Here is a 16,077-nt window from a genome sequence, read left to right on the forward strand (position 1 = left end):
CCATAATTCAGATGCGGCTTATAGTTCGAAAATAAAATTGGTTGAGAGCTGAATTTTTTCCATTTTTACAAAATACAAGCGACAAATCTACTCCGGTCTCAATATCGAGTGGCGTGCAAAAAGGAATCCCTTACTGGATGTTTTGCCGCCTGTAACTATGACAACGAGGGCATTGTGGTGTACAGGTAAGAGGTGTCCAGGTACAAGTTGTGGCAGACATATCGATAGGATTATTCCGACAAAAAGAGTGCAGAAGCCGGTAACGTGACGTGGATCACCGAGTGTTCAACTGCAAAAAATGTCGCTATTTAAAACACGGGAGTGGTGGAGAACGCATTGCGGCGAAAACGAGGCGTTCGACAATCACAGTTTGTTGGTAACCCCGTTGTTCGGACCTGACATTCACAACGTCATTATCGTCGGCAGCCACAACGGATATCTCAGAATTTATAAACCGTCGTCAAAGTGGATTGAAGAGGGAAAAACTTTGACTGGATACAAACCGACGGATCTAATTCTCGAATCGTCGCTAGAAAAACCAATCATTGATCTAAACGTCGGTAAATTTGTATCGTGAGTAAAAACAAAAGCATTAATTCAAAATATTGCACGTTGTAATTATTTTCTGAGCAAAGAAAAAAAAAAAAGAAAAAATACACATTAGTTACGAAAAGAAAGGTTCATGCATTTGGAAATTCATATTATTCGATAATTTCAGCGGATCGCAAAATCTACACTTGGCGGTACTGTCTCCGTCAAATTTGATCGTCTACAATGTATCGATGATTGGCAACGCGGCCGATGAGGGTTTGTTGAAATTGAAATTACAAAAATTTAAAGTAAAGTAGAAACGTACAAGAGAGAGGCATTGAAAACTCTGTGACAAATGTAGAGTTTGAGGGAATAACTGCACGTCAAGTTGGAAAAAAGAAAACGAAAGAAAAAGAATTTAGGATGTATGAAGAAGAACGAGTACAGAAGTCAGCCTGAACAATCAGCCATCGGAGATTGTTTAATGTGGCAAAGGATTTGGCCTCACTTGCAGTTTACACAGCGCTTTCACCGTCCGTGACATCTTTTAGGGTCAACAATATTTAAGCACTCCGAGCTGAGCTGAGCTGAGCTGAGCTGATCGTGAGCTGAGCGCGGCTGCGCAGCCGAGGGCTTTTAAAAGCCGTAGATATACATATACATTTATACATATACCTACGTATACGATATTTATTATGGCATGACTTGACATTTGTTGAATAATCCATAGAGTCACTCGTAAATCATCGTGTTTTACCTTGAGCTAACAAAGAATAGAATCCGTTAAAATTTTGAGGGTAATAACCGCGTCTATTCGCCACTGATATTGAACCGGCACCTTCGTTCGGTCCACCTCTCTCTGTCTCTCTCTCTCTCTCTCTCTCTCTCTCCCCCTCTCTCTCTCTCTCTATATATATATATTTCTCCGCGTCTCTCATTCGTCGGTTGCATAATTTTTAACCGTTGCAGAAGATCGGTGCGTTTTAAACATTGCCTATGAACACAATCTGAAACGTCTTGGAGCTACTTTGACGGTCGGACCATTCGGCGGTGTCCAGGGGAGGGATTTCCTCTGTGTACAATGCCTTGACGGAACGCTGCTGTTCTACGAGCAGGAAACGTTTACGTTCAGTTATAATTTGACAAACTATTTGTTGCCAACTCCTTTGATATACGTTGCCAAAAACGACGCGTTCGTAACCCTCAACTCTGGCTGGGTCTTTGAATGCTACAGGTTTGTCCCTCGAGCATGTTATTCGCAAACTTAAACCGATCGGCCCACGCGATTTTCGGCTTGGAGCCGTCGGCATTTCGGCAAACAAAGATCGTCGAAGCCTTAATTACTAAAAGCACAAACCCGGGTTTTTTTTTCACGCCTCTACAGGTACCAGCACATAGCAGAGTTCGACAAGAACAAAGAGAAGCAACCATCCGAGCTCGGTAAAAGTCTTTACCCCGATTGGAAATACAACCTTGGCGAGGCTGTGATGGACGTTAAAATCGCAACTCTGAGCAGCGTTGAATTAGCGATAGTAGTGCTGGGCGAAAGAAGTCTTTATTGTTTGAAAGACGATTGTTCGCTGAAGTACACGAAGCGGTTCGATTACGCGGCTCTGTGTTTCCACGTCTACGTCGTAGGTGAGGAAAGAGATCCTTAAAGCGCTGCTAAATTCCCAATCTTATAAATGGAAACTTTGATTTTCCAGAACCCGACGGCGTTCTGATGGTAATGACAGTCACCGAAACTAACACTTTGATGGTGTACGAAGGCACGACGCTGAGATGGACAGCGCAATTGCCCTTCGCTCCTGTAGCAGTGAACAGGGGAAATTTTCAGGTGATTTCATTTTGTTCGACGAATAATTTTTACAATTACAAAACACGAGAAGCTTACGGGGTATACCGACGACAATTATACCGGATAAAAAGTGATAGTGGCTGGTGAATAAAAACGCTAGCGATGAAAAAAAAAAAAGAATGAGTAGAAAAGTACCGCAACGATAAACGTACATAATTAACGACAACGGAAAAGCGAGATAAACTATACCTAGAACAGATAACGAACGACAAACGGACTAGGACAACAAAGTGCACAGACGTCGAGTCGGGTTATATGTATATATACTGACACAAGTCGGTATCAGCCTGTTGCTATTCTAATTGATGCGGCCATCTGCCATGCCAGCAGCCACAATGTGTCGCAATTAATTCATTTGCGTAATTATTTGCGTACGCGACGAAAAAAAAAGAAAAAAAAACCTTGACGCGTAAAGACATATTAAATGGAGACTTTTGATACTCCCTGCAGCATCTGGAAGGCGTGATAGTCTTACTTTCCGACGAAGGTTCGCTGGAAGGATGTTTCCTGGGTACCGAACCTTCCCTGTTCGTAGCTCCCCCGGTATCCTGCACAAAAGATTTCAACTACGAAACGGCTGAAAGTGACGTTGCAAAGTACAGAAAAATGCTCCAGAAATCAGCGGCTTCAGGTAACTGATAGAAATCTTTAAAGTGAAAGTAACTTTCTGATCTGTGGAACCGTTTCGATCTGCGATACGCAAGGTTACCACTAAACGGTGAGTGGTTATTTGGAAAAATTCACCAAGTCGAGACAGCATCGAATTCATCGTCACCAACAGACATTTCCAATCTGCTACCCTTCTCATTTCTCATACCTACGACACCTGCTTGTCGCAGACAGTTCCCTGACCAACGCCACTGCCGAATCGGAGATAGGCATATCCGTATGGATATCACCTCATCTGGAGCCTTGTCCGTTCGACGAGGAACTCGCCGTCGAAACGGAGAAACACTCGATGTGCCGAGTGTCGGTGGAATTGATACCTTACGCACCGTTGCGGCAGGTTCAAGTCAGCTTCGAAGTTCACGATCCTCTGATCGTCAGGGCGGATTATCACGAGATCGCTAATCTGTGTGAGCGAGAGTTTCACGTTGCGTTACGAACGATATAAGAAGGCAAAAACCCGACCGAACGCTTGAGTAACGAATGCTTTTAAACTCCGGTTCCAAGGTGATCGACATCTGGCACAGTCGGTAATTCACATGGGCGACAAAGCCGTTCCGGCGTCGTTGGAAACCGTGGTTACGGTAACGTACGAGAATAGTTTTGGGGCGATAAGAGTACTGCAGAGAAAAGCTCAGGTGCCCGTAAGACTGGTGGCGAAACTCTGTCCTCCTGAGAGCGGTTCCTCGTTCTCGATAACCGTGAAATCGGACGAGCCGATCGTCAGTCTGAGTCAACTGTTTCCCGGTAAGTTTCACCGATATACACTGAGAGAAATTTTCATTTCCGGTTACCGCTCGGTCCTCAACTATTTTCATTTTTTACCACAATCGAAAAATGTAGTTCCAGGTAGAAAATGAAAATTAGTTTTATAGCCGTTACCGGAAAGTCTGGTATCCGTTGCTATTCTTTTTCATCGCGATCACTGTTGCGAAAATTTAATGCTCGTGCAACGATAAATTGAGGTTAAAGCCTTGTTTAACTAAAAAAGTAGAGTACCTAAACCTCAGATACTGATTTTGCGTTGCGATTAGCAAAAAAGGATCGACGATAGCGCAAACAGTTTTTTTAACGACGAAATGAAATTTTTTCTCAGTGTGCGCGTATATCTTCGTTATTTCCAAATTTAAATTCATCCGCTATCCGGCTTCGCGGTATCTCGTCGAAGAATTTCCACCGGACTCGTCCCGCAACGACTCGCAAGCTCTTCTCATTGACGTTAATGATTGCCCGACAGAGTTCATCGGCGAGGAGGCGACTCTCGGTCGTAACAACAACGCAATAGGATTGCAATACTTGTACACGGGAACCGTGGTGTCTATAGCGTCGGGAACGTCGTCGAACAGATACCGTCTTCAATCGGAGGACAGTCTGGCTGTGGGACCGGTTGGCAGGCAGTTAATAGCCCGTTTGAATGGTTATTATTCGAGGAAACAATGTAACTGTGTAACGAGCCAAGTGCAGCTGCAAATTCTGAATGCTCACATAGACGTTCACTTTGCGTCCCGGCAGGAAGTGAGAAGAATCAAGGTGCGTAATATAGTGAGCGTCGTCTTGGCTCTGCCGGCAATGCTGCAATTTAAATATAGATCTATACAAATCGCGTAATTACATGAGACTCACGCGATAAGCCCCTGCTTTCATAGCCGGTCTAACTAGCCTCAGCTGTACAACAACGCGTAGTCGAGAGTACAAAAGGAATCTGATTTATAGATTGGATGTAAGCGATTCGGTCGGTTCGAGTCTTCGAGAAGTTTTCTTTAAACGGCGAACTTCATTGTGTCCCGATAAACGAGACGTTGTTGATTGTTGCATGCCTGAATGATTCTTTTTCTCGTTATTGTATCTCCCGGATATTTTTTCATTTTCTATTTTTTTCTATTTTTTTCTTTTTTTTATCTCAACTATTACTTTCGAATTTTCAAAATTAAAATTCACAATACACGCCAACGAGACGTCGTTAATGAGAATTCGCGTCTTTTACTTATTAGATCGAACGCGTCATCCGCGTGTAATTTGTTACAACTCTTTGCAGGTTTCGTGTTATATTGTACAACAATCGCGTTATTAACATCGAAGCCAGTCCGGTGTTATCGAACCTTTTGACACGCACACATACATATATTATATAAACATATATATGCATTCGTACGAAACACCCACACGAGCACGCATCTGGGAACGCATAATGCAATTAGAACGTGGAAAAGGGGGAGGAAGACAGAGAGAGAGAGAGCGGATCTACGTCTCGTCGGTAATAATCGATGCTGTTTACGATGCACTCATCGTATATGTTATACGTACGGATGAGAACGGCAGTAAATTACTCGGGGATACGTTATGAACCGAGTGACATCTTCTTTGGTGGCATATTGTGAGATCGACGGCTAAGTCAGTGACTTACTGACTGACACCAAGAGACACGTGTTACTTGCGATTATAATTACCGAGATTTTTTCGTTCAGTTCAATCAACTCCGAAGAAGCCTATTTCCACGGATCATTTGTTTATCTTATCGTTGAACGAAAATATTTCATTTTCTCTCCACCGTCTCTTCGTCATCGTTTCGTAGACAATTCCAACCGCATAGCCTAGTCTCCTCCCCCTCCTCCTCTATCGAATCTTATCTGTCTGTAATACGCGATGCGCATGCATTAATAATTCTCATTCGCAATTTAGCGCTGTGATTTTTATTTTTATTTTAATTTTTTTTTTTTTTAAATCTTCTTCCCGTTCCACGTTATACACGAATCCTGTTCATCGTGATTGCATGGCGGAGAATCAAAATTCCACCTATTACCGGTTACGGTGAAATCAATAACAGTTTTGATGAAAGCATAAGGATTTTTTGCTTCGCGGTAATATGCACCTGATGAATTATTAATAAGTACACAGGAGGCCCTCGATCTGCTGGCAACGCAGCTGAGAAATATCGAGAAAAAAATGGTTTACAACTTTAAGGAAAGATCGACCAGATCGTTAAAATCGTTGACGTTTTTATTGGACGACACGTTCGATATGATGTTTACGCTTCTGGATGATCTTAAGGATGCCCAGCTGGTGAGTATGCAAAGAGAAGTAAGAGAAAATATGGAGAAAAAGAAAAAAATATGCATGAACAAGGTAAAAAAATCTTATCCAGGTGTCCGCGTAACATTTGTGAACCACAGACTTTACTTCACTGTATAATAAAATTTATTTCTACCGTATAACATTAACGATTGCGATAAATTGAAATCGCCGTTTCACTGTGGCACTGTAGGTACGTGCTTAAAAGTTTCTTTCGCAATCCCATTGTAATCAGATTGCGTTTCGAAATGACGGAAAAATGTGAATAGTTCAAAAATTCAATGTCAAAAGATTCTCTCGAGACACGCACGGGTTTTTCAAAGGTAGAATCGGGTATTGTAACTATTAAAGCGTGTGTATAATAATATACACAGGATTTTACGTAAGCAATTTATCGTGTGTATTCAAAGTTTAATCAGTGTTATTTCAGCGAGATAAGTATAGTTTAATAAAAAACGATCACCCAAGTCAAATTTGAACACAAATGTAGCGCGTACGTCGTGACTCTTCTTGTGGAATGTTTTCAGTGATTGTATGCGTATTAGGGTGTTTCAGAAAAAAATGATTTACGATTTTACACCGTGGTACCCCTTAAAAAGTTTGTTTGGGTTCAAAGAAGAATTCTGTGAAAAGATGAGCGTTCTAAGTTATGTGCGAAATCGCGCTCATTTGATTTATCACTTTTTTAAAAATTTTCTTCCAATTTGTGAAGAAAAACGTTGTAGCATTTCAATAATTATTTTTTTCCCAACTTTTACATTCAACCCAAAGATCACGATCCGTAACACAAGAATATATCGACCGTGAATCTTATTCCCCTAACAATAAGTCAAAAGTTCATATTGAATAATAACTATTTTATGAGATTGAATTAATAACGAAAAAGTTGTCGATTACACTTCTCAAACATCAACCGGAGAATTGATATTACAAGCGTGGCTTTTTTTCCCGACATATATTGATATTACGATTGATCCAAGCGATAGAAAAAAATGTGAAATTATAAATGAAAAGTCGCAATTAATCTTTATCCGAAACAACCTGATACATACATATTTATATACGGTGAAGATTTTTACACGTTGATAAACTTTGTTGTTTTTATTATATGTTTCATTCACAGCTGACATCTACCGAAATACCGTTCCCAATTTTATTCTCATTTCAGAAACAATTTCGAAGTGAGAAAAATCTGGAGCGAGCGATTTCCTCCTTGCTGTTATTATTGCAAACAAATGTAAGCGATGATAAATACGCGTTAGTTGAGTCAGCGATCGGATTCACGCCGCAGCTGCACAGCGATATTGTACGTATGTATGTGTACGTAAAATTTACAGTCTAATTACCGCTTTATCATTAAATTTTCTTTATTTTTATCGTACACGCAGAGGCAAATACACGTGTATAAACTTGGAGATTACGTGCATTAAACTCGCGTGTCCTTTGTCAAGGCAGGCGCTGGCGAATCCCGACTGTTGTTGCATACACGTACACACCTATTGCATCCACCTAACATTCTCAAAGATCGCAGTTGTACTCTTGAATTTATCACCAAGCCAGTCGACCGCGATGCACTCTTTGACTAACGATAAATACGCGTTTAATGCCGCGGCAGCTGCTGTTGCACGCTTCTGCGGATCGTCGTCTATTCGCATTACGATTAGACGCGTTTTACTTGTAACAGAAACACGGTAACAGGCAAAAGTCTCGGCGCGGGATTGTTTCTAATTTTTAAACGTCAAATCACTTTTCATACTCTTGGATCGCGTGTTACTTACTATTGATGAGAAAATAAATTCACTTGTTTTACAGGCTTTTCAATTTCATATTACACGAAGTAGAAATAATTGAAACGAAAATAATGTTTGGGAAATAACAGGGTTTTGGAAATTATTCCGACGTACCTTGGAAAATATTTAATATTCAGGGTGATTGAAGTTGGGATAATTTTTAATAATGCAAGCTTTTTTAAAAATATTTGAATAGAAGCCTTTTCGTTTGCTTCGATACATTTGTTATTTATGAGCGAACATTTATTGATAATTCGGCAGAACTTCATCCCTTGCCATTTGAAATAAAATTTTCAAACACGAATAGCTCGTACACGCGATTTAATAATTGGTTATAAAAATCAGTGATCTTTGAATGACTGCTCGTGAACCGCGGTGTTATTAAAAATTGTTTCAAGCCGGTGAGCGATAAAGGCGTTATCATCGGCACAGCGTAGAATAAGTACGGAGGCGTAATTCTTATCTTTGGAATCATTCAAGTTGTAGATTCGTTTGAAGAAGCCGACACCGTTCGATGCAAATTGCTCCTCCGATTTAATCTCGTAGGATCTAATTCTAGTGCAGCCGCCTTTTCCCTCTCTCTCTCTCTCTCTCTCTCTCTCTCTCTCTCTCTTTCCCTCTAGCTTTACCCTGCTCTTCCCTCCTTCCGATATATTTTCTTCGCCTTAAGGTACCTCGCATCCTCTCCTTGAGACCCTCGCGATCCTTCAATATTCGTACAAATATTGTTTATTCAAGAGGAGAAAGAAAATTAGACGTTTGGTTATCGCGAGAAATGAATCACGAAAGATTCCGTACACTGCGAGAAATTTTTAGTTCCGGTTAGCGCTCGGTCCTTAACTATTTTCATTTGTTACAACAATCGAAAAATATACTTCTAGGTACAAAATGAAAATTAATTTTTCCTTCTCATTACGATCACTGTTGCTATATTTTCTTGCAACCGTTGCGAAAATTTAACGCTCGTGCAACGATAAATTGACGTTAAAGCCTCGCTTAACTAAAAAAGTAGAGTAAACCTCACAAACTGATTTCGCGTTGCAATTAGCAAAAAAGGATCGACGATAGCGCAAAATGGTTTCGCGTACCTCGTTTTTCCTAATTCCAACAATATTCAAACAGTTTTTATAACGATACCTGTTTTACTCAATTTTTCCAGTTACTGTAACAAATGAAATTTTTCTCAGTGTAAATTCAAACAAAAATCTGAACGTAGAATCAAACCCAGTGTTCGTTGGAATAAAAAAAGAGAAAATGAGAAAGAATTGCAAATCGCAGATCTTAGAGCCAGCGTAATTCATTACGTATATCCTGTAATGTATAATGTGTGAGTCTGTACAGCGTACAACTGGCGAGTAGGTACCGAGTATTTATTGATTATTTATCTCACCGAAGAAAGTTGGTTTAAAGATATAACCACGGGAAGCAAGTTTCGTGATTATTTTTCTTTCCGTCATCCTTCTTGCAAACAGACATGATAAAGATAATTTCATGCTGCGCAGCTGGCCTCGTGTAATAACAACGATATTGCAATTATAGAATCCGAATGTACCTACGCGATGAAGTTCGAAGCGCCCGGAGTTATCCAAATCTTTGGAAAATAGTTCGCCAGGTGTTTCGTACCTTCCTCAATTTTTCTCGCTTTACCTGTTTTTTTTTTTCTTTTATCTCTTCATCATCGGCAGGTATATACTTAACATACTTACGTAGGTATATCTGGGCTACGTTAAGCGGCTGGATAAATTTATTTATCTAAACGGGCGTTTTGATTATTGTAGTATCGTAATTTTTTGCCCACTTGAAAAAAAGCCAACGATATTCTCTAAGAAGTCGTAAACTACCCATTTAATAGACCAAACACTGTTATACAAAGATCGGCTCTACGAAATCATTTTTCGTTTACACGCACCTTTATGCTAAAGCGTTCAAAAAGTTATACACACATGCCTAACGTTTCGTCGTAAACTGGAACTTGTAAGAAGTGTATACTTTCGAAATACCATTAAACAAACTATCCCGCCAAATTGCGAATCCACGCATCCACGGAGTCGTTTATATACGTTTATAATCAGATATATGTATATATATATATGTATGTATGTATGTACTCAAACTCTGCAGTCCTTCATTTTTCGTTTCATCTTTTACGACCAACGATCTATAACGTGGATAACTAATTGCCAACGAAGTTTGAAGAAAAATCGTCCGCTCAAGCCGGGGAGAAGGAATAAAAAATTTATATAACGAGGCCGAAAAATTTCGCAGGATTGGGAAGAAATCGCCGACGCAGCGGTTTCCAGCGCCTTGCGTTCAAAAATGAGAAAATCTGACAACGAAATGTTGCGAACGGTCGGTGAATTGGAGCCGATAAAGGACGTGACGAAACTGAAAAAACGCATCGCTCACCTCGTCGAAAGATTAACGAAAGATACCGACGACTCCGTCGGCTCGAGTGCATCAGGTAATTTTGAATATGTGAAAATTGTACGGTTTGAAAACTTCGCTCAAATATTTAAATTTTCACTTTTCTTTCTGCACTTTCTCTCTCTCTCTCTGTCTGTCATTTTTCTTTTTTGCTCCAACATCAAACGATCAATCCGTACAATTGCAGATCATAATTACGGAGCAAAAAAGAAAGGGGATAATTTTTTTCTCCCTCCTATTAACCGCGCAGATGATGATAATTAAGGAGGCAGTATTTCAGTACTTTAAATTGTGTTAAAAACACAAAATGTTTTGACGACGCACTTTTCGCTCAATTTATTTCCGCCGCTGCCCTTCGCCGTATAATATACGACACGAGACATACGTATAATTGGGAGCGGTTTAGTCTGTGTGATAGTATTACATTAATTGTCGAGAATTTATTAAGTGAATCGGAAACAGAGTCGGGAGCTTTTGATATTAAAAGAAGTAGGAGTTGAAGAAATAAGAAGAAGAAGAAGAAAAAAAAAAAAAACCATCTATAAACACTCGTAACGATCAGACACGCGCGCAACACGCGTATATATTATACCTATAATATCGTACCTGTACAACACACGGTATATATATATATATATATATATATATGTATTACGTATATCGGTTTGATGGTGAATGCCTGCCTAAAGCACATAAGCGGGGCGAATATTTATTATAACCGCGATCGTTCCAAACAGTTTCAAAGACTTCCAACGGTCGTTCGATATGCTTCTTTACATTACGTGTTATTACAAATTCTTACCGAATCCCGTTACGATTATACGTATTTTATTACCATTGTACAACAAGAGAGGCAACGCGATTTCGTTTCTTTCTTTTTTCGTTTTTTCTCTTTCAATATTCTCCATCTTATTTCTTATATCAATAATATTATACCTATCCGCACGTAATGTTGCACAGATGTTGAGCCCGTAGCTCAAGTTTGAGTATCGCGAGTAATACGATTCCGCTAGTTGAGCGAACTTGCTTACATCTTACGCGCACCATCTACATGTGTGTGAAAATAATGTGTATGATTGTATAACTGTTGGATTATTTAAAGTAGAGACAAGATTTGTGAAATTCGGTTATCTTAATACAATTTGAATGGAAATTTAACAGCGGTTCTGTTTTCACGGTACTTAACGATGGATTTTTATTTCCAGTATTTTTACCAATTCCCAGGGATACATAGAGAAAGAAACGGAAAAAAAAACTAAAAAACTTTCCAAGAATGTTGCAGAGTTCGAATTATCCGGCACAAATTTTATTTCCATCTTTTTTTTTTCCTTCTCTCCTCTTTTTCTACCAATTTGACTTGGAGTAAAATTCTTGATACCACTTACACGTTTTTTCCGTACACAAAGAACTCGTTTTTACGATGGTAGAGTGAGTCTGCAAATGCGCATGCGGAAAAGACCGCTTTTAAGTACTCAGAGGTAAAAGTGGTCGTTTCTGCACTGCGCGCATGCGCTGTCGCGGACAGATCTGACGTTACGCGACCCTAACCTCAATTTCGTGCTTCGTGAAAAAACGCGCAACATACTCTTGTTGTATTAAGAATCGTGCGTAACAAGAAGGCAACGGTATTTTCGCCTAGCGTATTTTCAATATTCGTCTTCGACTTCACCTACGACTGATATTGCAAACTTACGCTCGGCCCGAAAAGACCGAGTTTGCCTCCTTGTTAGACAATGTACTATTTCTCCACGTCGCTGCATCGTGCACTATATGGTTAAACTGGTTTTAACGTTACCGAAAAAGACAAGATACATTCAAGAAAAATGAAACATTCTCGATAGCTATTGCAAAGAAATATAAGTATGCAAAGAGAAAGCATATTTCAATCTGGTTCTTTTTTGTTTAAACACAATTTTCAAGGATTAATTGTTTGTTACGCTAATTCGTTTTCTTTTTCGTCTCGCAATGTTTGCTCAAAGATTAGGGAGGTTGGTTGGCCAAAAATTCATACTTCCGATTAACTTTATTACGAGATCAACGTACTGCATCGAGTATTAAACAAGTTATTATGACAAGAAGCTTTAGATACCGATGCTTTGTTCGAAGCCTAATAGAGTTGTTCTACTTCACTCTACGTTGCCTCATTTTATTCAAATAGAAGACTATTTTAGGTATACAAATTTATTGAAACAATTTTTCCTCTACCAAGTTAATACCGTTAAATATTTAATTTTCCACCTGTGCCCCGATATCGATAATAATCAACGAATTACAATATCGCATCGAATGCTGGAAAGAAAAAATCTCGCAACCAAATTGGCTAAAACTGTCGATTCTTGGCCAAAGTTCCTTATCCGCTTGACGGAATTTCCATGACTGCACCAAGGAAAATCGAACCATTATTTCAGGGAGACTGGAAGACGTGGAGGAGGTGGCTTGATGAACGATCTTCAGGAAATGACAAACGGATAGAGACACAAGGGAGAGGTTATCCCGAACTGGAAGGATCACAAGGAGTTTAAGAGCATTCCAGGCCCACCGCACGCCTAACTTTAAGCCTCGAGGAACAAACGCGAAGGCAAAACTCCACCGAGTGTATAAACTGCTGCCCCGGCAGCCGGCGATGAGGTTGAGGCTGAAACACCATGAAGCATCGGCATCGGCGTCTGTATTACCACTCTTCGCAGCGAGTATTAGTTAAAGCAGAAGAAGAAGACAATCGGTTCCTAAGGAGGTAGTCGGGCATCATCCTGACCTGCACCGTCGGATTTTTTTCCCTTTTCTTTTAGTCTCATTCCTTTTTATCCTCATTCTCCGGCTTATTTCTTCTTTTTGTTTCTTGCGCGAGGATATATATTAGGGAACAGGTATATATATATATATATATATATATATATAAGAGATATGCCTCGTTCCCGGAGGTTCAGACCTCACCCCCCGGGCGTTTGACGCTTTCCCTGAGCATTCGGACGAGGCTCAGCTATTTCGTTATCCACAAACCGCACCCACGATAAGCTAATCGAGTGCTCGAAAGATGGGCACCCTTGATGCGAGCCCTTCCCGGATTTACCCGCGGGAACCAGTCGCAGACGAAGCAGAATGTGAAAGGCGTTCGGGACTGCGTGATTCGTAAAGACCCGAACTAGTCTAATCTTCGAATTGCGCAGAACTGACAGTTCGTGGCTTTCCATCGGATTGAAACGACGAATTAAATTATCAAAAAAATTTATCGCATAATATAGATTATAAGTTAGGTATAAGACAAGTTAGATATAAGTTAATTTTTAATTTCCATTCGCAAACGAAGTAAATGGAACCAACGCACGGACAAGTGTATAAACATTTTAGTACGCATTCCATGTAGTGCGATGAAATTATAATACAATACCATTATTGAAATTAAAAACAGACGGAAACGTGTAACAATACCAGTGTACTATACTACTTCAATTTTAATAAATTCAATATAGCGCCTACGGAGATTTTAAAGACTCAAATAAATTTCAGATTACACGATCAGAACGATAAAGAGATTGAAAAGATTGACTTTGTTTGTATCCAAAGTTCCTCGATCTTTTTGAAAATAAAAAACGAAGAAACCGACGCACACATGTATACAAGACGTGAAAATACCTCGGCGAGTATCCCATCCTATCCTTCCAGGTTTTAAGTGCCGCGGGAAGTATTTTGCGGTAAGTTCTTTGCCGTTGGAAGGAAGAAGGGCGTGCAGGGGGCGGGTGAAGAGATGAAGAAGGAAGGGGCCGAAAACGAGCGAGGTTTTGAGAAGTGGGTTTCTCGCAGGTCTGCCGAGTCCCATCGTGACCGATACTTAAACGTAATCAAAAGAACAAAGAGAACGAAGACACGATTTTTCTTCCCCCTAAAGTCCGGCTCTTCTTCCTCCTCCATGACAAACGGTAAGTGGGTAGCATCTCAAGAAGCGCACTGTTGTCACAGGTATAAACATTCTTCCAACCGCCGCTCCGTGTCTCACCGATCCTCGAATTTCTCGATTTACGCCATATCCGGTCCTGCCAAGAGCAATTCATGGATACTACGCAAGGAGACCAAACTCCACGTAAACAAATATCTGCCTAACGTAAGACGCCACTTACAGCGTTCCTTGTGCACCGAAGACAGTGGAGGGAGTACAAGGCGGCAGTTTGAATCAAAGACTTTCCGCCGATCTCATTGGAAGATCATCGATCGTTCGATCCTTGGCATCCCTGCAACCAATGACACTTCGGTGAAAAAGGAACACCAGCGAAAAGTGAACCCAATCTGAGAAGTTTTGTCAATTTTTCCAATGCAGTTCGGTCTCTTTGTGCAGTGTCCGTGGAGCAATTCCTCGAAGATGGTGGAGGATGAGAAGGCTTCGATTTATCGAAGGTTACGGAGTTACAGTTACCGGAGCTCTTGGTACGCAGCGATTACCGATGATTGTATCTAAATGTGCTGATTATCTAAATGTGCTGATTTTCTAAACCGTGGCGACGCGCTTCCAGTCCGAAACGGATCGGTAATCGTTAAATTCCCCGGTAAGATATCGCCGGAAGCCATTACGGCACTTGATGTCAGGAATCTGTGAGTTCCGCAGGGCGTTTTCCAATCCGCCAAGAGAACCACTGTATGTCAATTCGATTCGTCTCTCAGGGTAAATCGACCGAAACTGCCTCCTCTCTGCGTAGAATGGAGATGAAAGAACGCGGGCTCATTCATTTGGAAATCAAGTGAATGATTCCTATTCATTCACGTTGATTCCGAGTGATTTCTATTGATCCATACCCTGACTTGTGGTTTTCATTGATTTCCATCGCACACCGAGTAACTTCCAGTGATTTCCAATCACTTTCGAGCCTTCCAGGCAACTTTCAGTGATCTACGGATTGGATGGAATTGCCGAAAATTACACCAAATCGCTAAAAATCATCAAGAACGCCGGAAAAATCAATCCGTAAATCACTGAACTGGAAGTGAACGATAGCAAGACTTGAATAACGATTTACATGATTCGCAACGCTCGTCACGCGATTTAACCAACTCTATCGTATCCAGGTATCGATTAATTCTCAATGATTTCTAATGTGTACAATCATAATTATTTTCTTTCTCTTCTTAATTTCAAAATACCAAAAAAAAAAAAAAAAAAATTGCGCCTCTCGCAAAATTACTATGCTCGGAAAGAAGATTCGCGCGTTTCAAGAGCAAACAAAGTCACTTTTCGAGATTAGTTTTTCCGCTGTATTTCCATTGCACATTATCATCCAGTCGCAGTATACTTCGACCGTATAGCGAAACGCCTTTAATTAGAGATACGAAACACCGCCTGCGCGCAATTGCGAAATGGATCCGTACGATTATATCCGCATTGGGAAAAAAGGAGCGCGATTATGGGGCAAAATATTCCAGCTAAAGCCTCCGGCGTGTTCCGTTTATCGTATGACGTAGGTACCTTCTACCGATATACCTCCACCCTGTATACATAGATTTCTAAAATTACTTCCCCGTACCGCGCGAGCTGTTATACCGTAATCGTGCAAACCATCAGCTATTAAAGCCGCTTTCCGTAACAATCGCAATTCCAATTTTCGCGTCAACGATTGTCGTTAAGGTGGAAGGCGATACCCACGGCTGCTTGTTACCAGGAGATAACTAATTGGCACACAGGGTGATTAGACCGTGTGAACTGTAAAGGATCAAGGCAAGAAGACCCTCGGTGTTTCGTTTAGGTAAAATTTA

General features: G+C 40.5%; 1 protein-coding gene across 5 annotated transcripts; it reads left to right on the top strand.

The window, feature by feature from the left end:
• Window positions 1-26: 26 nt before the first annotated feature.
• Window positions 27-13,936, top strand: LOC107218644 (protein PTHB1). Of its 5 annotated transcripts, none has more exons than XM_046741350.1 (13): window positions 39-573; window positions 719-807; window positions 1,501-1,765; window positions 1,916-2,169; window positions 2,238-2,368; window positions 2,840-3,020; window positions 3,229-3,465; window positions 3,563-3,802; window positions 4,293-4,585; window positions 5,951-6,115; window positions 7,293-7,430; window positions 10,180-10,375; window positions 12,747-13,936. In XM_046741350.1, exons 1-13 carry the CDS (start codon window positions 299-301, stop codon window positions 12,776-12,778), a joined length of 2,496 nt encoding a protein of 831 aa, XP_046597306.1. In that variant the 5' UTR covers window positions 39-298; the 3' UTR covers window positions 12,779-13,936. The 5 variants fall into 5 exon arrangements, with proteins under 5 accessions (XP_046597310.1, XP_046597308.1, XP_046597309.1 ...); XM_046741351.1 differs by having other exon boundaries at window positions 1,504-1,765; XM_046741352.1 differs by lacking the exon at window positions 12,747-13,936 and having other exon boundaries at window positions 30-573; window positions 7,293-7,444; window positions 10,180-10,369.
• Window positions 13,937-16,077: the final 2,141 nt, after the last annotated feature.

The sequence above is a fragment of the Neodiprion lecontei genome, chromosome 5, assembly GCF_021901455.1.
Source record: "Neodiprion lecontei isolate iyNeoLeco1 chromosome 5, iyNeoLeco1.1, whole genome shotgun sequence".
In the NCBI taxonomy this organism is placed as follows: Eukaryota; Metazoa; Arthropoda; class Insecta; order Hymenoptera; family Diprionidae; genus Neodiprion; species Neodiprion lecontei.

What these genes read in the sequence shown, in the direction of transcription:
- LOC107218644 (XM_046741350.1), top strand. Translation starts at nt 299, where the DNA reads ATGTCGCTATTTAAAACACGGGAGTGGTGGAGAACGCATTGCGGCGAA. An exon ending in AGGAAGTGAGAAGAATCAAG is followed by an intron (nt 4,586 to 5,950) that starts GTGCGTAATATA and finishes ATAAGTACACAG; the next exon opens with GAGGCCCTCGATCTGCTGGC. An exon ending in CGTCGGCTCGAGTGCATCAG is followed by an intron (nt 10,376 to 12,746) that starts GTAATTTTGAAT and finishes CCATTATTTCAG; the next exon opens with GGAGACTGGAAGACGTGGAG.